At 39.4% G+C, this 24,307-nt stretch overlaps 1 protein-coding gene across 1 annotated transcript in view; it reads left to right on the top strand.

Annotated features, from left to right (window-relative positions):
• Positions 1 to 24,252, top strand: part of LOC128518483 (uncharacterized) — a 55,878-nt gene extending 31,626 nt beyond the window's left edge. The window contains exons 33-34 of the mRNA XM_053491622.1: positions 21,241 to 21,352; positions 24,157 to 24,252. Of these exons, the coding sequence (XP_053347597.1) occupies positions 21,241 to 21,347 (107 nt within the window). The 3' untranslated portion in view covers positions 21,348 to 21,352; positions 24,157 to 24,252. The remainder of the gene's footprint in view (positions 1 to 21,240; positions 21,353 to 24,156) is intronic.
• Positions 24,253 to 24,307: the final 55 nt, after the last annotated feature.

Below are 24,307 nucleotides of genomic sequence, written 5' to 3'. Positions count from 1 at the left end.
TTCTACCCATTTAGAAAATCTGTCCACAATTAAAAGCATGTATTTAAGATTTCTGACAGGTGGCATATGTGTAAAGTCAATTTGTAAACATTGAAATGGTGCAATAGGCATTGGCAAGGCATCATGTTTAACATGTTGTCCTTGTGTATTTGCGCGAGCACAGATCAAACAGGAATCTAAAACAACAAGTGTAGCCTGTTTGATATTGCGAATGCAGAATCTGTCCTCGATCATACGGATTACCCCCCGTTTTGCGACATGTGAAATACCATGAAAATGTCGCACTAATAACGGGAGGACAGATGCTGGAAGAGCTATACGGCCAGTCTCATCCCGAATTAGCATATCGCTGCCAGGTGAACACTTACGGGAGGACCAAAAATGTAGATCTTCGGGTGATGAATGGGTTTGCAAGAAGGCTATGTCAATGTCAGATGACAAACTTGGGACGGAGACATGGGACGTCAGAGAGAATACTGTATCCCTACAAACCTGTGGGGACAAAGGTGCTTCTTTAGCGGCCCATTTGGCAACTTCATCAGCTAAACAGTTACCCAAAACCTCTTCAGAGTCACCAGATGCATGACCTTTGACCTTCACTATAGCCAGTTGTGAGGGAAGCAAACTAGCTTGTAAAAGATCAGTTACAAGAGTAGCATGTGAAATAGGCTTTCCATCGGCTGATTTAAAACCTCGCGAAGCCCAAATCCTTCCGAAATCGTGTGCGACACCATAAGCATAACGTGAATCTGTAAAGATAGTAACAGGTTGATTTTTAAATAGGAGGCATGCACGAGTAAGAGCGGTAAGTTCAGCAGCTTGCGCTGAAAGAAAGGGCAACGAATAAGCTTCTAATACAATATTGGGCAGTCGACAGATAGAATAGCCGCAATATGTCACATTATCATTAGGCCTCGAACAAGAGCCATCAACATAAATATGGGTGCCATTCTCTAAAGGAGTGGTAGATAAATCGGAGCGTACTGCCGAGGTAGTGGTGATCTCATGCAAACAGTCATGATCAGCCCAGTCTGGTTGGGTCTGATCGGGGCCACAGAGTGTCATGAGGCGGTGTAAGAGTACAGCCGGAGTGTTGGGTGTTGATATTGGTTTAATAGTTAGATTATGTGTGGCACCAAGAATAGCTTCGTATCCTGAACGACGTTGAGCTGTCATGTGCTGTGTTTGAATATTATTAAGGATCGTTATAACTTGGTGAGAAGAGCGTAATACTAAGGGGTACGAGAGAACAATCTTTTCAGCATCCGTGACGATGAGAGCAGAGGCAGCCACCGCTCGCAGACAAGCAGGAAGTCCTGATGCTACAGGATCTAGGGTTTTAGATAAGTACGCAACTGGCCGATAAGACCCACCGTGATCTTGGGCTAAGACCCCCGCTGCGACCCCCCCGCCTTCAGAGACGTACAGGTGAAATGGCTTGCCATAATCAGGTAGACCCAATGCCGGAGCTGAACTTAGAGATTGCTTGAGGTAACAAAAAGAGTCCTTCATCTCAGATGTCCATGTGATTTTGTCTGGTTGAGTGGAGGAGCATGACTGTCGCAATATCTTGTCATAGTAGGAACAGTCAGGAATGAACTGCCTACAATAGTTTATAAGTCCAAGAAAGCTCATCATTGCTTGCTTCGTGGCAGGTGGACGAATCTCGACAACAGATTGAATGCGATCAGCAGATAATGTTCTTTGTCCCTGGGCGATTGTGAATCCCAGATAGGAGACCTGCAGTAAGCAAAATTGAAGCTTAGTGAGTGAAGCCTTGAATCCAGCATGAGCCAGATGTGTCAGCATGCGCAGTGAATGTTTGCGACATAAGTCCTCAGTTTCAGCTGAGAGGAGGATGTCGTCCGCGTATAACAGAAGGCGGACTTTCTCAGGCAGGGTCAGGGAAGCCATGGCATCTCTTACAACAGAGGAGAACACAGCTGGAGAGTCTATGAACCCTTGAGGAAGACGAGTCCAGGTCAGTTGTTGGTTTTTGAAGGTGAAAGCGAATATAGGCTGCGTCTGCTCACTGACAGGGACACTGAAAAAGGCAGAACACAAATCAACTACTGTAAAATATGAATGATTTGGAGGTATTGACGTCAAGATGGATGGGACGTCTGGAACAATAGGACTGGCAGGAATTACAATATCATTAATTTTGCGCAAATCTTGGGTAAATCTCCATCCTTTTCCACCTGCCTTTTGTATAGGATTAACAGGTGTATTGTATGGAGATTGGGTAGGAACTAGGACACCTTGTTGTATTAATGACAAAATCACTTTCTCAATGCCAGCCTCTTTGTCTGGTGAAAGAGGGTATTGTTTACAATACACAGGTGTCAGTGTTTTAAGTCTTGCTGTGTATGGTGTAGTGCAAACTGTGCCCACTTCATTAGCATGAGTCGACCACAACCTCGGAGGTACAGAAGACAAGTAGGATGGGATGACAATAGATTCACCAGTAGAATCAACCTGTGGGATCACATCAGAGAACATAGTCAGATTATTAGGGGTCTTTAAAACAGTTTTGCCCTCTGCAAAAGATATAGAACAGCCTAATTTAGACAGTACATCTCGGCCTAGTAAATTGAACGGAGATGAGGGTATCACAACAAATCGATGACGGAAATGCAAATTTGGATCATCTGGGCTAGTTACAGGAAGTTGAAAAGTTTTAGGGCATGAAATTGGGACCCCATCAATCCCTACAGAGCTGATAGTCGATGCTGAAACAGGTCCATGGTACTGAGAACCACTAAAAGAAGAGCATGTAGCTCCAGTATCTACCATAAAAGGATAAGGAGTACCATTGACATTTAACATTAAAATGGGTAGGTTTTGTGGATCCTTATTCAGTACCAAGGTCAACATACTCACTGTGGGGTTCTTGCTTTGTGGGCAGCCCTATGGGCGAAATTTCCATTGTGTTTTTAACATGTGTAGGCCTGGTTGGGCCCATATTACCTGATGGGGTGGTCTGATGCATTTGGTGAGCCTGTAAAGTAGAAGAGATATACCCATTTTCCATATCGTTCTTTTTTTGTCTACAGTCACGTGCCCAATGTCCTTCTGCCTTGCAATAATTGCATATTGTTTGTTTGCATTGCCGTTCCCAGTGCCCTAGTTTATTACAGCGTTTGCATATAATAGTGTGGCATTTAACAGGTTTCTTTGAACCATTAGCACTTATTGTAGGTAACGTGTGATTAGATTTTCCTCTAAACGAGGCAATAAAATTGCTTCTAACATCCAGATCACATACCATCCTTCCCATGAGTTGTATGGCAGGTTAGTGCCCGGTCCCTGCTAGAGAAATTTTAAGAGATTTAGCAGAATTACGGTCTATATTATTAACAAAGAAAGTCCCTGTGTAAAAACATGCAGTTTCAATTTTTATTTTTTTTTTATATATATTTTAATTCCTAAAACCTACTCCTGTCGAATAGGTGACACAAAAGGTTGAATAAAATTCCAAATCCTTAATTATACATCCAATCATTAGGAGTAAGAGACTGTTTGGAACCATTTCCCATTTTGTTAGTAAGTTACAGTTAGTAAACAAACCAAGCTTATCGAAGTTAAGCGGACACTTTAAGCTTTTTTTTTTTTTTATTTAATTACGGGTGGTGTGACGTTCGAACAGAGTGTATCAGAATCTATTTAAAACTGAAGAATACTGTAATTTATAAGTGTATTATCAAAATGTGCAATATCTCCGCGTTCCTGATACACTATCAGGAATATGGATTCTATTTCAAATCTCACGTGCCTCTACACCTTTGGAGATTATCCACACATTTATCAAATACCAATATAGTGAATTAATAAGGCATTCGGCCAATCTACCCTGTTTCTGAGAACACGCTCAGAAAAATGAACCTCAGGTGTGCCGGGCTGAGTCCACACGCCTCTACGTCAGGGAGACAATAAAACTCATGCACCTCCCACGTGTATAACTGCAACTGCACGCCGTTCCCTGTTCCAAAGAACACTCTAAGGAATATGGCTATAACCAATTAATTTATTTTCTAGCCACGCGCCTCTACGCCAGGGCCAGCTTATACACAAAGTGCACGCTACAAATGCCTCACTAAATTACTAATATTGTAATGCATAAATTACGTCAACAACAGAAGTTAGTGAACGTAAAACATTTTAAAACACACCCGAAGTCGCACGTCTCCTCTAACGGGACGCGGTTTTGATGACGTAGGTACTCGCGATGACAGCGCTGTGTATGTTTTTAGCTTATTGCTAACAACACCGGTTCAGTTTCAGTTAAACACTTAGTTTTATATATATCTTTCAATTAACCACAATCGTTACAGCCGCTCTAATTTAAATCAATAAATCAACGCGAGTAATGCCAAAAACAATGCGAGACAAAAACAAATTAACACGCATAAAGTATCTTTTTCCAAAATATACCCCAAATATACGCCAATTTACTACGTAAAATTAACTATTGGTTAAAAAACTTTTCTGACCAAGGAAGGAAGTACAATAGCAAAAATAATGCTTAACTTACCTTCCTGGAGAGAAAAGGTTAGACGAGCCCCCAGATTGTAAAGTTTTTCTAAAGTTACGTAGTAGGAGAGGCGAGCTGCTCGGTCTGTCCGCTGTGCTTCAGTAAGCTTCTCTGGCGCCAGGAGAGACTCAGTCAAACACACACACACACACGTTGTCTGTCAGAAAGGTCTCTGTTTATTAACAGTAAAAGATGGGGTTTTATATGTTTGACCAAACGCCTGTGCCATAGACATATGTTACTACAAAGAACATGAACCATTGTAAATGTCCTGGTGAGATCCTGAAGAATCAAAGGAGAGGAAGATAGAGAGGTGTCCGTCCAAAGACAGATCACAAGATGTTGGCTCGAGTTAGGGGGAGAGGGAGAAGGAGACAGAGGGGGAGAGAGAGAGGGGGAGAGAGACATGAAGAGAAAATGGGAAGGTGAGCGTGGGAGCGTTCACACCTTGAGGAGCAGATGCAAGAGGAGACAGGAAGATAGCAACAGGAAAGATTTAACACGTTAATATCAGATCTATGAGGAAGAGAGCAAGAGAGTAGAAATAACTCCTTTATATAGAAAATAATTCTAACATGTTCCTAATAATCCTTTAGGTGAGTGTATATACACATAGTTGGCCATGTATTTAAACAGCTTGGAAACCAAATTGATGGCATAGCTTTAAAAGATTCTGGTGAACTACACTAACTATTTAATCAATTGGAGGTTTGCCTGTGGATGGATGTATTTTAAGGCATACCTTCAAACTCGTTGTCTCTTTGTTTGACATCATGGGAAAACCAAATAAAATTTGCTCAGAAAAAAAATTGAGTACCTCAACAATTCTGCTTCACCCTTGGAGCAATTTTAAATTGCTTAAACGTACCACATTCACCTGTACAAACAATACTACAGCCATCATGCTGCTCAGGATGAAGATGCGTTCCAGCTCCTAGAGATGAACTTGCTTTGGTACAAAAAGTACAAATCAATCCCAGAATGACACTGGAGGAAATAAGTATAAATGGGTACAAAAGTATTTACAAGTCATAACAAAGAATTATATTGCTTCAAAAAGCCACATGGGGACATATTACTTACTTCTTGGAGAAATGTCCTTTGTCGAATGAAACAAAAAAGGTACAGACTTGCAAGGTAAAAAACACCATCCCACCTGTGAATCCTTGGGAGGAAAAATTGTTATGGGGTCACAAGAGGGACTGGTGCCCTTGACAAAGTATATGGCGTTATGGTGAAGTTTATGTGGATATATTGAAGCCACATCTCAAGACATCAGCCAGGAAGTTAAAGCTTGGTTGCCAATTGTTCTTCCAAATGGACAATGACCCCAAGCATACTTCCAGTGTTGTGGTATAAGAACCACAAAGTTGATGGATTATAATGGAAACTACAGAGTACTGACTTCAATCCAAAATCAGCTTGAAGATTTTAAGAAAATTATGTCATGGGGCTTTAGCAGATTCTGGTGCTGCTAATTAACATACTTTGTATCAATTGGAGGTGTACATGTGGATGTATTTTAAGGCCTACCTTCAAACACTCTGCCTCTTTGTTTGACATTATGGGAAAACCAAATGAAATCAGCCAAGACCTCAGGAAAAAAAAGATTGTGGATCTCTTCAAGTCTGCTTCACCCTTGGAGCAATTTCTAAACAGAAATTGACTGTAAACGACAGCAAAGAACAACAGCTAACGACTGTGTGAGGATACTGCAGGAAATTGGTATGAAAATATTCGTATCACATTACAAGAAGACAAACATGCACACTTATGACCTGAAAGACTGCTCAGCAAGGAACAAGCCACTGCTGAATTTTGACTACAAATTGCAGCTGGGCATGGGGACATCTTACTTTTTGGAGAAAGGTCCTTTGTTTTTTTTACTGTTTAGAGATTATGACACTTGTTGTCTAGAGGGAAAAGGTAGAGACTTGCAAGGTGAAGAATACCATGCCATCTGTGAATCATAGGGGTGGAAGCATCATGTTATGGGATAAGACGAACTGGTGCAGTTGACAATAAATATGGCGTCATAATGAAGTTTGAATATGTGGATATATTGAAGCAACATGGTTGCCAATGGTTCTTTCAAGTGGACAATGACCCCTAACATTCTTCTAATGTTGTGGTATAAGGACCCCAAAGTTGAGGTATTAGAATGGAAATCACAGAGCACTGACCTCAATCCAAAATAATTTTTTGGACGGAACTCCAAAAGTCCATGTGAGCAAGGAGCTCTACAAACCTGGCTCGGGTTCACCAGTTCTGTTAGGAGCAACTTTTTGCAAGAGGATTATGGAAAGTAAACATTTCACCCAAGTTATACAACTTTTTATCAAATTTTATCAAATACTATATGTATGTGTACTTCTGACCCACTGGGTATATGATAAAAGAACTTTTATCATAAGAAAAGAAAGAAAGAAAGAAAGCTCTACTATTATTTTGACATTGCTTAAAGTAGTGATCCTAACTGACCATAAGACCAGAGTAACTACTAAGATCAAATTTCAGGAATTTTGAAAAACTGAGTTTAAATGTTTTGGCTAAGGTGTAGTGAAACTTCTAACTTCAGCTCTGCTTATTTTTAAATGAGGCTCAAAAATGACACCACTGTTTATAATGCCAGGCCAAAAGAAAAGTTGTGCAAACTACTTATTTTGACCACTTTAGCTTTGATTATTCATTTGACATTGGCGTTGTTTCAATTGTTTGTGCAAAGTCACATTTCTATCGAGTTGCATTTGTTTTTGGCCAAGATCTTGTATTTTTGACAAGGGTCAAACAACAAAAATTTGCTCCACCACATCTCAGACTGGGTTGTCAGGTTTTTGCGGATTGTTTTTGCATGTCTTGACGGTTCACATTCATATTTAAAACTGATAATCTTTTTTTTTTAAATAAATATCTGTGTCCTCTGGAATGACACATATGCACATATTGATGCGTCTTTGCTCACGCTATCTAAGCAGACTGCCCTTATGTGTCGCATTAGGCAAAGAAATCATAATGGAATCACTTCAGGCTGGTAATGTGAACATTGATGGGATATCATGGTTTTTCAGTTCCGTGAGGTAGTCTACTGATTTCATTCTTCTGCTGCAACTGTATAGACTGGTGAACACTTTCCTTCCAGGTTTAAATGTTTGTAATCATTTAATTCCATTCCATTGGTTGTCCTTTATTGATGCATGCCTATAATTTGACTATTAGAAGAAAAAAAAAACATATTTCCATGAGCAGGAGATTCGTCTTTTGACATGGTCCTAGAAAAGAAACTACTAATTCCTCAGTTAGGGTTTAAAGTATTGTTGCTAGCTGAAACATATTATTCAGTGTAGTAATTATCCAGTCAACAGCTCTTAAGCATTTATTAATTAATTTTAATCCAAACTGTAAGGTTTTTGGTCAGACAGTGTATTTTTTTACTAATAAACCTTTATACAGTACCCACTTATGGCATATAAATGCCTTTATCCCATTCCAGGAAATGGGATTTGCATAATTCTATCAGATGGTTTGGAAATGGCTTCAATATCCTCTAATACCCGCTTAGCTAAATTTTGCATAATAGCACAAGTCCTACTTTGGATATGCAAGTTTTGGAAATATTGAATGTTTGTTCTGACAATCAAAAATATGTGTAGGGAAAATAATTAAATTTTATTTGTATAGCGCTTTTAACAATTGTCATTGTCGCAAAGCAGCTTTATATAATCAAAAGAATTATTTAAGTTTGTATAGAATGTGAAATGAGTATGAATCAAAATGGTTAGATAGTCCCTGATAAGCAAGACGAGGGTAACAGTGGCAAGAAAAAAACTCCCTGAAATGCCTCATTTGGGTGAAACAGAAAGTATGAATGCAATCAATTCCTGCTGTGTTAGGTGGGGGGAAGTTCAGTATAACAGTAAATGTTAATTGATGTTAATCCAGGTAAGGAGATCTCCAACCAGAAGAGAGGCACCAGGATGAGTCAGACAGGGTCAGAGGGCAGCTGGAGTCTGGATCACTGGCAGCTCGAGGAACGACATGTATAGCTCGACAGAGCGAGGGGGAGAGAGAACAGGAAAGGGGAGAGCAAAAAAAAGAGAGATAATGGTTAGGTATGGTCATAGTCACATAATGTATAAAGTGAAGTATATTTAGTGTAGAGTGCAGACAGGGACTCCGGCAGGACTAACTATAATAGCATAACTAAAAGGGAGAGCCTAAAGGAAACACAAATATAAGGGGCTCCCTGAGATATAAAGCGACCAATCACCACACCGCCACCAAACCTGAGTGATCAATGAGTGTGAGGAAGACAGCATCTAAACGTCATAATTAAGTTTGATTATGTGGATATATTAAAGCAACATGGTTGCCAATGGTTCTTTCAAGTGGACAATGACCCCTAACATTCTTCTAATGTTGTGGTATAAGGACCCCAAAGTTGAGGTATTAGAATGGAAATCACAGAGCACTGACCTCAATCCAAAATAATTGAGGTCACCAGTTTCCCATAATGAGTCCCCCAGATCTGGCCCTTTACCTAAGGCAAATCTATTTACAAAAATGCTTGGCTAAATAAAGTTTTTTTGGCCTAGTCTTAAACACGGAGACTGTGTCCAGGTCCCAAACACTATTTGGTATGAGAAGCCGTGCGAGGATATGGCGAAGATATGACCTCGCTAAGAAATCGGGTAACTTTGGGGCTTTGTGAAAAAAAACATCTGCCCCCTGCTGTAGTTTTAATAATACTGTACGCGGTTCTGACAAGCAGCCTGCATCCCTTGATCAAAGTAGGCGTGGCGGATTGTAAGACACTAGAGCTTCATTCAGATACTGCGGCGCAAGACCATTTAATGCTTTATATGCCAGGCCACAATTGTAAATAAGAAACCTGTTCTTAATCTGTCTTGCCTGGTTAAATAAAGGTAAATAAATAATTTTAATAAAATGTCAAAAGTATTATTTTAAAATCAATACGGAATTTCACAGGGAGCCAATGAAGTACCGATAGGGGTAATGTGCTCATATCTTCTGGTTCTAGTGAGGACTCTCGCTGCTGCATTCTGAACTAACTGAAGCTTGTTTATGCACCCAGTTGAACAACCAGACAGTAAGGCGTTACAATAGTCCAACCTAGAGGTGATAAAAGCATGAACTAGTTTTTCTGCATCGTTTAGTGACAATATATTCCATAACTTGGCAATATTTCTAAAATGAAAGAATGCTATTCTGGTAATATGTCTACATGAGCTTCAAATGAAAGGCTACAATCTATAATCACACCGAGGTCTTTCATTGTTGCACTTGATGGAACAGAAAGGCCATCTAAAGTTAGTGTGATTTAAGATTTTGCTTCTAGCTGCATGCGGTACTATGACTAGAACTACTGTCTTATTAGGATTAAGCAAAAGGAAGTTAATTAGTATCCAGTCTCTTATACCCTTTATGCATTGCTCAACTTTAGCAAGCTGGTTTTTCTCATCTGGTTTTGCTGAGACGTATAACTGTGTGTCATCAGCATAACAATAAAAACTAATACTATGCTTACGGATTATGTTGCCCAAAGGAAGCGTGTAAAGGGAAAAAAGCAGTGGCCCTAAAACCGAAGCCTGTGGAACACCAAACTCCACTAGAGAACATGCAGAATAATCACCATTTAACACTAGAAGCGCCGAGCAGCGGTCATTTGACCGCAAGGGGGTAAAAAAAAAAAATACTTCACACTCGATCAATTTCCAGGACCCTCCTTTCATGACTTTTCCTAGTTCTGTGAGCTTAATGTATGCTTAAATTTTTAAAATCGCACCAGTAAAAGCCAGTATAGAGCTATTTTGCTCTTATTTACGTGAAATCGCTGACAGCTGCGCGTCGGTCATGCCATTTCCTGCCTTTTCCAACCTGTGATTCTTATTTCTCTCAGCAGATGGCGCAAGGGATCGCGCATACTATCTATGCGTCATTCAGTGCGTATATGTAACTATCTCAGGTTTCATTCCATATATGCAGTTTATATATATATATATATATATATGCTTCCGTAAAATATCGACAATTCGCCATTCGTTCTGGCGTTAATAATCAGCGATATTTTATAAGGACATTTAGGGAATTTCGCTTTACTTAATTTTATAAGGTTTTGAGAAAATTAATTAGTTCTGTTAGAAGCTTCCGTGAAATTATCTCTAAAACAATATTGTTTTTCATATTACATATGTAATGACCCCTCCTGAGGATATAAAGCCTCATTATTAAATTTGTATAAATCAGATCTACCACAGCAGATAATAAACTAGGCTATGTCATAACCGAAGCAAACACCACGATTATGCCTCGTTTCGTTCAGTGTTGCTAGGCAACGGACCACGCGCCTAATCGGCGGGAACGTGGTGCACTTGGCCGCGGTGTATTATAAACCTGCAGAATGTTTCACTGCTTATGCATAAAAGCGAGGGAAATGTGGAAGTGATGTGTGGCCACTCAATGAGAACTAAATCAAAGATTTCGGTAACTACACTGAGTGTAACATCTGCATAGTGACACTAAACAGCTGAACAACTTCACTTTTCCGTTTACCTCTGAGAAAAAAAGCTGTATGTCGTTTGTTTATATGTAGAATGTTTATAAAAGTACACGAAGTAGGCGCACGCGCGCGCACAGACAGACACACACACACACACCTCCCCTGAGCCCTCGGTCAACATCTAATGACCGTCGATATGCAAATGAGTCAAGACGTAGCCTAACGTGGTGTCGTGTCGGATTTCAGCGGTCACGGAGAGGAAAGACTTTGAAGCAGTTGCAGCGTTTTTCAGTTACAACAAGAACAGCGATGAGTCCACGTTGTTTCACTGGTTATGACATAGTGACACTAAACAGCTGAACAACTTCACTTTTCCGTTTACCTCTGAGAAAAAAAAAAAGCTGTATTTAGTTTGTTTATATTCAGAGTAACACCTTCCAACCACCTCTCATAGTCTATTGTTAGTTTTAATGATTTGGCTGAAACTAATTATCACTACATAAGTACCCCAACACTATTGATCATGAGTTTCAGCTGAAAGTAATTCAAAAATGCAACAGAAAATGTAGATGAAGATTCCAAATGTATAAAGATGCATGCTATCTATCTATCTATATATATATATATATATATGTGTGTGTGTGTGTGTGTGTGTATGTGTATGTGTGTGTGTGTGTGTAATCGATGCATGCTATATATAATAGCAATTTTTTAACAAACACCTTTTTTTTTTTCTCAGAGGTAAACGGAAGTGAAGTTGTTCAGCTGTTTAGTGTCACTATGCAGATGTTACACTCAGTGTAGTTACCGAAATCTTTGATTTAGTTCTCATTCAGTGGCCACACATCACTTCCACATTTCCCTTGCTTTTATTACATGAACATAAGCAGTGAAACAATTCGCAGGTTTATAATACACCGCGGCCAAGTGAATCGATTAGGCGCGTGGTTCGTTGCCTAGCAACACTGAACAAAACGATGCATAATCGTGGTGTTTGCTTCGGTTATGACATAGCATAGTTTATTATCTGCTGTGGTAGATCTGATTTATTCAAATTTAATATTGTTTTAGCGATAATTTCACAGAAGCGAGTTCAGAACTAAATCGCTGCTCCGTGACGTTCAGAAGCTTCAAATAGAATAAACAAACTAATAAATTTTCCCCATACGATATAAAATTAAGTAGAGCTTTCCTTTTTGTTATAGTATGAAGCCCCTAGATGGACAAAGGAGGAGAAAAAACGGCAGAAAAAAGTCAAAAACTTTGGGTTATAATTCCAAACATGACTTGTTTTTTCTCTCTTCCTTTGTCCCCTTAGAGACTCTGTAGTAGGTTTTCTCAGTTGAATATGTAAAAAAGATACCGCTGATTATCAACGCGGGAATGAATGGCGCATTGTTCAAGTGCAAGTTGATCTTGGAGCTAAACTATTTGCTTTGGGTGAAAGTGCCATCTAGCGATCATTGTGTGTCAGCAGCAGCTTCCCATTCAAAACAATAGGCGGTCAAATGACCGCTGAACCGCGTTATTAGAAGGTGACACTGGCGCGGCGCTTCTAGTGTTAAATCTACATACTGATAACGATCAGTCAAATAGGATCTAAGCCAGGAGAGGGCTGTTCCCTTAATTCCTACCACATTTTCTAATCTGTGAAGGAGATCAATGGTGTCAAAAGCTGCACTGAGGTCTAGTAACCAGCATAGTGGGAGAGGCCAATAGGAGGTCATTTACTACTTTAGTAGTTTATCGGAAAGAGTCAGAGGGGTATATAAAGGGACACACGAAATTGAATGGGGAGGCGAGACAAACACGTCTACTCCATTTCACTACTATTCCGTCATTTACTACTTTAACGAGTGCTGTCTCTGTGCTGTGATGAGGCCAAAATCCTGACTGATACAGTTCCTGTATGCTATTTCTATGTAGATATTAGCATAGCTGCTTCGCTACTATCTTTTTCAGAATCTTAGAGATAAAGGGGAGGTTTGATATCGGCCTGTAATTGGACAGCTGATGGGTCAAGGTCAGACTTCTTAATTATCGGTTTAATAACTGCTAAATTTAAAAGATTTTGGAACATACCCAATGCTGAGTGAAGAATTAATTATTTTCCACAGGGATTGTTATTTCTGGCACTATCTGTTTAAGAAAATGTGTCGGTATAGGATTTAATGTACAGGTTGATGAATTTGCAGAAGAGATAAGTGAAATTAGTTAATTCACTTCAAGGAGAGTAAAGTATATTAGTTTCAGATCTGGCATGGTTAGTTTAACATCTGCATCGATCACATTGTCTAGTTTTAAAGCCTCAATTTTATGCTAAATATTTACAACTTTATTATTAAAAAGGTTCATGAAGTTCTCACTATTGCACAATGTTGTGGAAATTTCTGCAGTGGTCTTACTTCTGGTAAATTTGGGTACGGTATTAAATAAAAAATCTAGGATTATTATTTTTTTTATTTCCTTTAAGAGTGGAGAGATATGTTGATCTAGGTACACTAAGAGCTTTTCTATAGTTCAGAATGCTCTCCTTCCATGCTATTTGCTTAATCCCAAGAATATTATTAAATCTAAAGTGTGACCTGCTTTGAGTGGGTCCTACTGCACACTGATTTACTCCTAGCAAGTCCAGTATGGACATAAAGCCTATTCTCAGGGGGGCTTCTGGATTCTCAAAATGAATATTAAAATCTCCAGCAATTAACACATTGTCTACAGAAATGACTAGGTTTGAGAGGAAATCTGCAAATTCACAAAGAAATTCAGAGTACGGCTCTGGAGGTCTGACCTACTGTTGATTGTCCAGAGTTACCCCAAGGTTCTGGGCAGTGACTGAAAGAGTGATATGATTGCTGACCAGTGAGATCACAAGATCCTGACAGGGGGATGAATCACCTAGGATTAACAGTTGGGTTTTACTGAAATTAAGTTTCAGTTGATGTGGACCAAGTACTGAGCCTTGTGGGACACCAGTAGTGTGTCTTAATGGAGCACATGTGGATTCCCTCAATGTCACCTCATATTGTAAAAGTAATCTTCTATATAGGAGGCACACCATAACCAATGTTCTAGTCAAAGACGGAGAGGGTCCTGAAGTTTTGCTGTAGGGCTTGGGGTGGGAGCAAAGGTCTGGCAGGTTTTTCTCTAGACTGTCCACCCACTGTTTTTCCAATAAATGAGACTTACTGGGATGCCACCCTCATCTTAATCCAGTCCCCCCCCCCCTCCTTCCCCTGTGACGTATTCTTAGAATCCATTGTCTTCACACATGATAGAGGATGTCACATCCCCATCTTACATCTGCTCTCCATTTGTACATCTACACCCCATCCACAGTCACACATTGTCTACACACATCTGGGACTATACCACACACCCATCTACAGCAACTGAAACAAAGAAGATGGTTATCAACTTCAGAAAGATCAAAACTCCCATCTTCTGATGCCATTGAGGGTGAGTGTGTGCAGGTAGTCAACTACAAATACATGGGGGTGCAACTGGATGAGCATAAACATGCAGGATTTATACTGCATGTTTATAAAAAGAGACAGAGTTGCCTTTATTTTATGTCTATAAAAGCGACAAAGTTGCTTCCATTTCCTGAGAAGGCTCGGGTCCTTTAGGGTTTTCAGGCCGCTTTTGATCAGTCTGTTGTGGCCAACTTTTTAATTTCTATTTATTTATTTATTTATTTATTATGCTGTGGTGTGCTGGGAAATGGTGAGCGTATGGGAGATGCAAATAGATTTAAGATGCTCAGGAAAGAAAACTTGGTTGTAGGAATCAGACTGGACTCAGTAGAGACGGTGGTCAAACAAAGGACACAACATTTGAACAATGACGGCCACCTTCTTTGTTTGTTTTTTAAACAAAAGAACACATTTACTAATAGACTGAGACAGGTTTGCTGCTCTAAGGAGTGTCATGGGAGGTCTTTTTTATACCTGCTGCCATTGGGCTGTTTTAATGAGTCCCTCCAGGCCAGGGGTATTGTTGACCTCCTTGTTGAGGTGAATTGCTGCTGTATACATGATTATTCTTGCAGCTGCTGGACAATCTTATACACAGTATGCATAATATTTGCACAAATGTTTCATTAAGGCATACTACCTCCCTGTACTAGCATATATATAATCTTTTTGTGTACTTATTTTATTTTATTGCATACCTCTATCCCCACAAGTACTTGTGTATTTTAGTTTGTGTTTTAGTCTATGGTACAACTGCAATTTCCCTTTTGATTAATATGGATTTATCTCATCTTATAATATCTTATAAAATTATGGTTTCCAGTCTGGAGTTGGTAAGCAATTGGGTAATTCTTCAGATGGGGAGAAATATTTATTTAGGCACACAGCAACACACAGTCTGAGATGGGTTTACAAGTAAACAAGCAAAACAAGAGGGGGCCACACCCAGAAGTTGTTTTGTGTTTCAGCACATTGGGTAGTGTGGTTTTAATCACTTTTGCTGTGTAATTCATAGTTTGGTAAAAAAAAATAACAAGGTACCCTCATGTGTGAAGGCCCCTTATTGTGAGCAATATCCCAAGTATATTTTTCTGAAATCGCATCCATTGTTTGAAATGAAAGAGTTGTCACACTAACTGAAGTTTTGTTTTAGCCTAGAAGGCATGAGCACAGACACATTGATATGTGCATACGTGCCATTTTACAGGCTAGACATGTTCACATTAGTCAGATAAAAGTCCCTTGTAAGTATGAATGTGAAATGTCATTATATGCAAATCTAATATAATCTCACTTACTCACTTATCATCTATAGCGTTTACAGTGCGGTATAGATGATGAGTAAGTGAGTGAGACTTGGGGCATGAGACGGGGTACACCCTGGACAGGGTGTACACACAGAGGCGGGAATTGAACCCTGACCCTGGAGGTGCAAGGCGACAATGCTAACACTAAGCCACCGCGCCGCCCCATGATGATAGCTGTATAGAGCGGGGAGCTTAGTGGGCCAGGGGTAGCTTAGTGGTTAAGGCATTGGACTACAGTTAGGAAGATCCCAAGTTCAAACCCCACAACCACCAAGTTGCCACTGTTGGGCCCTTGAGCAAGGCCCTTAACCCTTAACTGCTCAGATGTGTAATGAGATAAAAATGTAAGTCGCTCTGGATAAGAGCGTCTGCCAAATACCTAAATGTAAATGAAAATAAGTATTTGACACATCAGCATTTTTATCAGTAAGGGGATTTCTAAGTGGGCTATTGACACAAAATTTCCACCAGATGTAGCCATCAAGCCAAATAATACATTTATACAAAGAAATCCGAATGTTTAAGTATACAAATTGAGTCATAATAAATAAAGTGAAATGACACAGGGAATAAGTACTAAACGCACTTTATTTAATACTTTGTTGAAAAGCCTTTGTTGGTAATTACAGCTTCTAGACGCCTCTTGTATGGAGAGACCAGTCTTCTGCATTGCTCAGGAGTGATTCTGGCCCATTCTTCGACACAAACGGTCTTTAAAACTTGAAAGTTCCTTGGGCCTCTTTTATGAACTTTGAACTTCAGTTCTCTCCACAGATTTTCTATGGGATTTAGGTCAGGTGATTAACCGGGCCATTCAGCAACTTGATTTTCTTTCTTTGAAACCACTTCATTGTTTCATTAGCTTTGTGTTTGGGATCATTGTCTTGCTGAAATGTCCACCCTCTTTTCATTTTTAGCTTTCTGGTAGATGGCAGCAGATTTTTTTTCAAAATGTCCCAATACATTTCTCCATTCATACTGCCTTCAATAATATGAAGTCTGCCAGTACCCCTCGCTCAAAAGCTACCCTAAACCATGATGCTTCCACCCCCAAACTTAACTGTTGGTATGGGGTTCTTGGGCTGGGGGGCAGTGCTATTTCTTCTCCAAACATGGTGTGTAGAATGACTGCCAAAAAGTTCAATTTTGCCTTCACCTGACCATACTATAGTCTCAAAAAATGCCATGGCACTTTAGTGCATTGCTTATAGTTTTCTTTGAAACAACAGTACCTGCTGATGCAAGGTCTTCCTGAAGTTCTGCCCAAGTGGAGAACTCTCCTGATTATTCTTTGGACTACTCGGACCGGGATCTTAAATGCAGCACCTGATCGTGGCCGGTTCATGGTGAACTGCTCTTTCCATTTCCAGTTAATGGCCCCCACAGTGCTCACAGGAACATTTCAGCATTCTGGAAATGCGCCTATAACCATTTTCATCAGAGTGCTTTTCAACGATTAGATTACGAAGATCTTGGGAGAGTTCTTTGCTTCTACCCATCCTGAAGTCTTTACTGTGTGTCTCCTCGTCAAGACACCTTTATAGGCCATCATCATATAGGCAGCTGATATCAATTAGTACTGATAGGCGCAGGGTTTCTCTCCCAATATTGACAAATTTCAGGTGATGATCTGCCTTTCTATGTTATTTCTCACCTTGTTATCTTCATGTGTTTAATACTTATTAACTGTGTCATTTCACTTTGTGTGTGACAGTGTTTGAGTGTGTGTGTTGTGTGTGAACCGGCACAGTGTCAAATTACGCGCGCGCATACATAACACGCACGCGTAATTATGCGTAATTAGACACCGTGACGGTTCTCTCTCGCCTTTAATGTGTGTGTTTTTTTCCTTTTCTTGCACTGCAGAGTGTGTCTACACACATACACACACACACACACACACTCTCTCTCTCTCTCTCTCTCTCTCTCTCTCTCTCTCTCCTCTTTAGTGTGTGCCAGTGTTTGCACGCGCGTAATTTGACACCGTGCCAGTTCTCTCTCTCATCTTTAATGTGTGTGAAGCAAAGAGTGGGTGCTTAACTTACACAGAACCGGCACGGTGTCAAATTACGCGCGCGCACACAACACACACAGCCCTTGTGCGCATAAATGGAAACACTTATCTGTCGGGATTTTTTTTTTTACTTTTTTTTAAAGGTAAAGTGCAGGTTAATTTTTCATTTTTACTTGATATTTTGTTAATTTTTTTAAATGTTTTTACTTTTTTGGGCTGTGGAACGAATAACTTGAATTTCCATTATCTCTTAAGAGAAAATTTGGAATACGAGCCCACTCTCGGAACGAATTATGCTCGTAATCCGAGGTTCCACTGTATATAAGGTGGATAAAAGGTAGATAAAGATTGTGGCTATGCCCCCAACCACCTCTGATTAGGACAGATGGCTGTAGGACAGATCACAGCCCAACTGAAATGCTGTAATGGGACCTTAAGAGAGCTTTGTAAAAGTAAATGCGTAAATGCCTAGCCTGTGCCTGGCTCTTGCCTTGAGAACGGCAGGTCAGATTGCACTAAGTGTTTTGGTGTCTTTCTATTATGTTAAGCCTTGACCTTTTTTCAGTTGTTTGTGAAGCAATGGCCTTTAAATGATTGAACTGGATATGACCTTTGGTCTCAATTATTGTGAGTGTGCCTAGGAAACCCTTTTTATGGTATATAATTATGTATATACAGTATAAATATTATACTGTGTATAAGCTTCAACAAAAGAGTTTGAATACTTAAGTACATATAAAATTTCAGGTTTTTTTTTTAAATACATTTATATACAGTATAGGTTAATAAGGAAAAATAGTTAAAGAACTGTAGTGTCAGGCTGACACATAAAATTGAAAAAAGTAAACAAAGTCTGAATACTTTCTGAATGCAGTGTGTGTGTTTGTGTGTGTGTACACATATACCTGTACACACAGTCATATGTAAAAGTTAGTGCCCCCCTTTAAAATGTTATACGTACGTAATGTTAAACGTAATAAAATTTATGATTGTAGCAGTATTAGGCCAATACGAATATTATTCACAAGTGGAAATCAATCAAGCCAATCTTCACTGTGAAATGGTTTTTATTGAGGATTTTTCTGTATTTTGCTTCATTCAGCTTTCCCTCAAACATGACTAGCCTTCCAGTCCCTGCTGCTAAAAAAAAAAAACACCTGGCACAACCATGCTTTACTGTTGGGGTGGTATTTGGCAGGTGATGAGCAGTATCTGTTTTTTTTTTTTTCAAACATAATATTTAGAATTGATATCACACAGTTCAATCAGACCAGATTATCTTGTTCCTTACAGTCTGGGAGTCAATCAGGTTTATTTATTTATTTTTTGCAAACTCCAAGTGGGCTTTTGCGTGTTTTACACTGAGAAGTGGCTTCCATCTAGCAACTGCCATTAACTGTTATGATCGGTGAAGGCTGCAATTATAGTTGTCCTCTTGGAATTTAGTCCCATCTCCACACAGGATCTATAGATCTCTGTCAGAGTGACCATTAGCTTCTTGTCTCCGGTCTTACTACATAAGTTCCTTATCCCCAGTTGGTCAATATGGTTATGTCTGGTTGTGCCAGACCACTTCCATTTGAGAATTATGGAGGCTGTAGCCTTTTCCCAGAGGTGTGCCTTGCAGTAATCCTGTTTGCTTTGCAGACTGTTCCTTTGCCATCATGAATTTTGCTCTGAAACAAATTGAATTGGCTGCAGTAGGGACTTAATCATTAAAAGTTCTTCCCTTCTCTCACTAGTTGATGCTCTTCCAAAGCAATTTTTTTTTCTAACCTGAATTGGTCAAAGAACATTTAAGTTTTTTTTCCATAAGAATTCATTTAAATAGAATTAATTTGTTCTGGATTACTATTAACTGTATAACTTTTGATTTATTTAGTTTGGTCTTATCTGTATTGATCTTAAGGCCATAGGACTCTGCGATGGTGCCAATGCAGGATTGAATACCACCAGTTACAACATTGGGTCTGTGAGGAAATCGTTCTGGTCATCCTGGATTCCCCGCTTGCCCCCCTAAATGCTTTCCTCATGTTGGCATCAATCATGATGTTGAAAAGCAGGGGCAAAACTGCATCACCCTGACAAACTCCTGTTTGGACCGGAATCACAACAATTGTTGGAAAATTCCTTCCATCATCCCAATTTTTTCAGAATTCAGGTTGTAAGTAACACGTTATTGCTTTCACAGGATTTGAGTGGGTATGCCCCCCTGATGGAAACTGCTGCAGGGACATGCTGGTAATTAGCTTGTCCTATGGCCAGATGAAACAAAAGTCAAGTTGTTTAGCCTTAATGCCCACCTCTATGTTTGGCAAATGCCATACACAGCATTTCAGTACAAACAAGCGTTTGGGCTTGTTTTGTAGGCACAGGACTTGGGTACCCTGCAGTCATTGAGTCAACCATGAATTTCCTAAGGGCAGGTTTTCTAAGGGCAAATTTGAAAGAAAAATAAAAAAATCATGGTTTTTGTAATAAACTTGCCTCAACCCAATGGTAACGTTGTTTGCAGGATTTTAAGAAAGCTGTGCATAAGCAAATGCCCAAAAACTCTAATGAACATTTTTTAGCAGGCATACATTAAATAAAGGTGCATGATGTCACTTAGTATTGCTAACTTCTTTTTTTTTTTTCTATTTGCCTTTTTTTGTTAAATAAATAATGATGTGAAAAAAGTTATATGTTGTTGTTTGTCCGAGGTTTTATTTGCCTGCTAAATACCTGCTAAATTAGATGTTTTTCCTTTTGTTTTTACATAAAATGACATAGAATTAAAAGGAGGTACTAACTTTTGCACATGACTGTATTAGGCAGCAAGTGACAATTTTGTCTCTCAAAATTGATCTGTTGAAAGCAGAAAAAAATTGGCAAACACAGGGATTTGACAGTCTTTGACAAGGTCCAAATTTTGATGGCAAGATAACTAGATCAGAGCAACTCCAATACAATATATATGTCGTGGAAAGTTCCTGGTCTGCATTGGTCAGAACATACCAAACGTAGTCCAAGGAAGGAAAAGTGGTGAACTGGTAGCAGGGTAATGGGAAGCCGATGCTTTGGATGCATGTGTGGAATGAAGAAAATAGAAGAGCTACTGTAGCTCAAATTGCTGAAAGAGTTGATGCTGGTTTTATTAGAAAAGTGTCATTACAGATTGTTGTATTTACACCATGTATGGTGAAGACATGGCACCCGGATGCACTTTGAGAGGAAGGCAAGTTGGCTGAGGTAGTGTGATGCTTTGGGCAATGTTCTGCTGGGAAAGATTGATCTTGCCATTAATGTGGATGTTACTTTGACATGCACCACATAGCTAAACATTGTTGCTGGCAAACTATGTCCCTTTGTGGAAAACTGGATTCCCTGATCCCATTGTGCTCTTTTCACAGGAAAATGCACCCTGCCACACTGCACTGTGTTGGCCTGGCCTCAAAATTCTCTAGATCTCAATCCAAAAAAGGGGAGCAACATTACTCTTGTAAATGGTCTTACGTGACAATGGTACATACTACATCGCTCGTCCATAAACGTCACTTTTTGATTTTAAATAAGTAAACACTTAAAGGCCTTTGATTGGATAATAGCTTTTGAATTATTGTTTCAACTGACAACAATTGTTCTAATTCTAACTGATGCAGACAGTAGTTTCTCCTTTTTTAAACCATTAGACATATATGTGAACACAAACGCCTAGACCAGGGGTCGGCAATGTGTGGCTCCAGAGTCGCATGTGGCTCTTTCATTCCTATGTTGTGGCTTCCTGTGTCTTTAAAAAATAATAAATATTAATTTGCAATTAATTGTATTTTAGGTCATTCGGGTTTTTATATATATATATATATATATATAATTCTAAATTTGAAGTTTTTGGTGATCTTGTAACATTAAAATAAAACGTTAAATTTTTTGTCGCTCAAAAATATGCATTACAACCACCGATGTGGACACTTGCCAGTATGCGATTTATTAAGCTTTTCTAGCCCCCAGCTGCATTGTACTTCACAGGGTGCTCCATAATCCATGCTCTGTTTGCAGTGAATGTCGGTGAAGGAAACTTCCCTCGACAAAACTCCACCATGTGGAACACTCTGTGAAATCACCAGTGCTGATGTAACCTCCTCTATATTATTAATAAAAATAATTGATTAAAGATTTACCGAGATTTTTTTTTTTTTTTACAGATTACTAGCCTATATAATATTAAAGATTTCTTGATTTAATCAAAGTTTTTTTTCATTCGGTTGACTGCTGACCGCACTCTCCTGTGAGTATTAGGGTCAATATGGAATTTGGAAAAGAAGGATCAGGGAATTTCCGAGTTTAAAACTCAGAATTTTCAAGTCGTAAGTCGAAAGTTTTGAGAGAAAACAGTCATATTTTGTTTAAACTTCAAAAATCTGTTGGTGTTTTTTTTTTATCAAGGAAGAAAACCACATATATAGTCATGGCCAAAAGTTTTGAAAATGACGCAAATATTAGTTTTCACAAAGTTTGCTGCTAAACTGCTTTTAGATCTTTGAAACGTATGAAGTGCTTGTAATTATATTCCAGTACATCACAGAAACAATTGAAACAAAGGCTTTTATCTACATTTACATGACATTTATGCAAAGAGTCAGTATTTGCAGTGTTGGCCCTTCTTTTTCAGGACCTCTGCAATTCGACTGGGCATGCTCTCAATCAACTTCTGGGCCAAATCCTGACTGATAGCAACCCATTCTTTCATAATCACTTCTTGGAGTTTGTCAGAATTAGTGGGATTTTGTTTGTCCACCAGCGTCTTGAGGATTGACCACAAGTTTTCAATGGGATTAAGATCTGGGGAGTTTCCGGGCCATGGACCCAAAATTTCAACGTTTTGGTCCGTGAGCCACTTAGTTATCACTTTTGCCCTATGGCACGGTGCTCCATCGTGCTGGAAAATGCATTCTTCTTCACCAAACTGTTGTTGGATTGTTGGAAGAAGTTGCTGTGGAGGGTGTTTTGGTACCATGCTTTATTCATGGCTGTGTTTTTGGGCAAAATTGTGAGTGAGCCCACTCCCTTGGATGGGAAGCAACCCCACACATGAATGGTCACAGGATGATTTACTGTTGGCATAACACAGGACTGATGGTAGCGCTCACCTTTTTTTCTTCGAACAAGCCTTTTTCCAGATACCCCTAAACAATCGGAAAGAGGCTTCATCGGAGAATATGACTTTGCCCCAGTCCTCAGCAGTCCATTCACTATACTTTCTGCAGAAGATCAATCTGTCCCTGATGTTTGTTTTTGGAGAGAAGTGGCTTCTTTGCTGCCCTTCTTGACACCAGGCCATCTTCCAAAAGTCTTCGCCTCACTGTACGTGCAGACGCGCTCACACCTGCCTGCTGCTATTCCTGAGCGAGCTCTGCACTGGTGGCACTCCGATCCCGCAGCTGAATCCTCTTTAGGAGACGATCCTGGCGCTTGCTGGACTTTCTTGGATGCCCCTGAAGCCTTCTTAACAAGAATTGAAGTTCTTGATGATCCTATAAATTGTTGATTTAGGTGCAATCTTAGTAGCCACAATATCCTTGCCTGTGAAGCCATTTTTATGCAACGCAATAATGGCTGCACGTGTTTCTTTGCAGGTCACCATGGTTAACAATGGAAGAACAATGATTTCAAGCATCACCCTTCTTTAAACACGTCAAATCTGCTATTCTAACCCAATCAGCCTGACATAATGATCTCCAGCCTTGTGCTCATCAACATTCTCACCTGAGTTAACAAGATGATTACTGAAATAATCTCAGCAGGTCGTTTAATGACAGCAATGAAATGCAGTGGATTTTTCTTGGCAAAGAAGGACTATGCAATTCATTTGATCACTCTTCATAACATTCAACAGTTATGAGTACATTCAAAAGTACAAACTTTTCCAATTTTCAATATTTATGTAATTCTCAAAACTTTTGGCCACGACTGTACACTTTGCAAGTGTTTGCAAGACGAAAACACCATACTGAGTTGGATGAGGTGATTGCTTTTGTTAATCATGAACTACAACAATATACACAAGTTTTTTTTATACATAGCATAAAGGTAAAAAACGATATATACAATGTTATCTTCATTTTAGATGTCAAAAGGTGGCTCCTTGTGTTTTCTTTGGGAAAGGGTCCAAAGTAAAGATTTTTCACTGATATTTGAGTGTTTAAGGTTGCCGACCCCTAACTTAGACAGAGGAAGACATTCCCCATGTTGTGTGTTAATTTTTTTTTAAAGACTATAATGCATTATGACTTTGTACTTCTATTTGTTTTTGTTTTTTTTATTCCCAGGTTTACAATCAGTGATTGAATGTTGCAGTGCTGGTCAACAGCCATTCTACATGTGTAGCATATGTGTGGAAAGATGTGAGAAGAGCACCATAATAAATCATCTTTTAAGCAACAATCATCGACTCCAGTATTTGGCAAGTGTTACACCACC

The sequence above is a fragment of the Clarias gariepinus genome, chromosome 3 (assembly GCF_024256425.1).
Source record: "Clarias gariepinus isolate MV-2021 ecotype Netherlands chromosome 3, CGAR_prim_01v2, whole genome shotgun sequence".
NCBI classification, from domain to species: Eukaryota; Metazoa; Chordata; class Actinopteri; order Siluriformes; family Clariidae; genus Clarias; species Clarias gariepinus.
The sequence above is the reverse complement of the archived record's forward strand: the minus strand, read 5'-3'. Positions and strand labels throughout refer to the sequence as shown.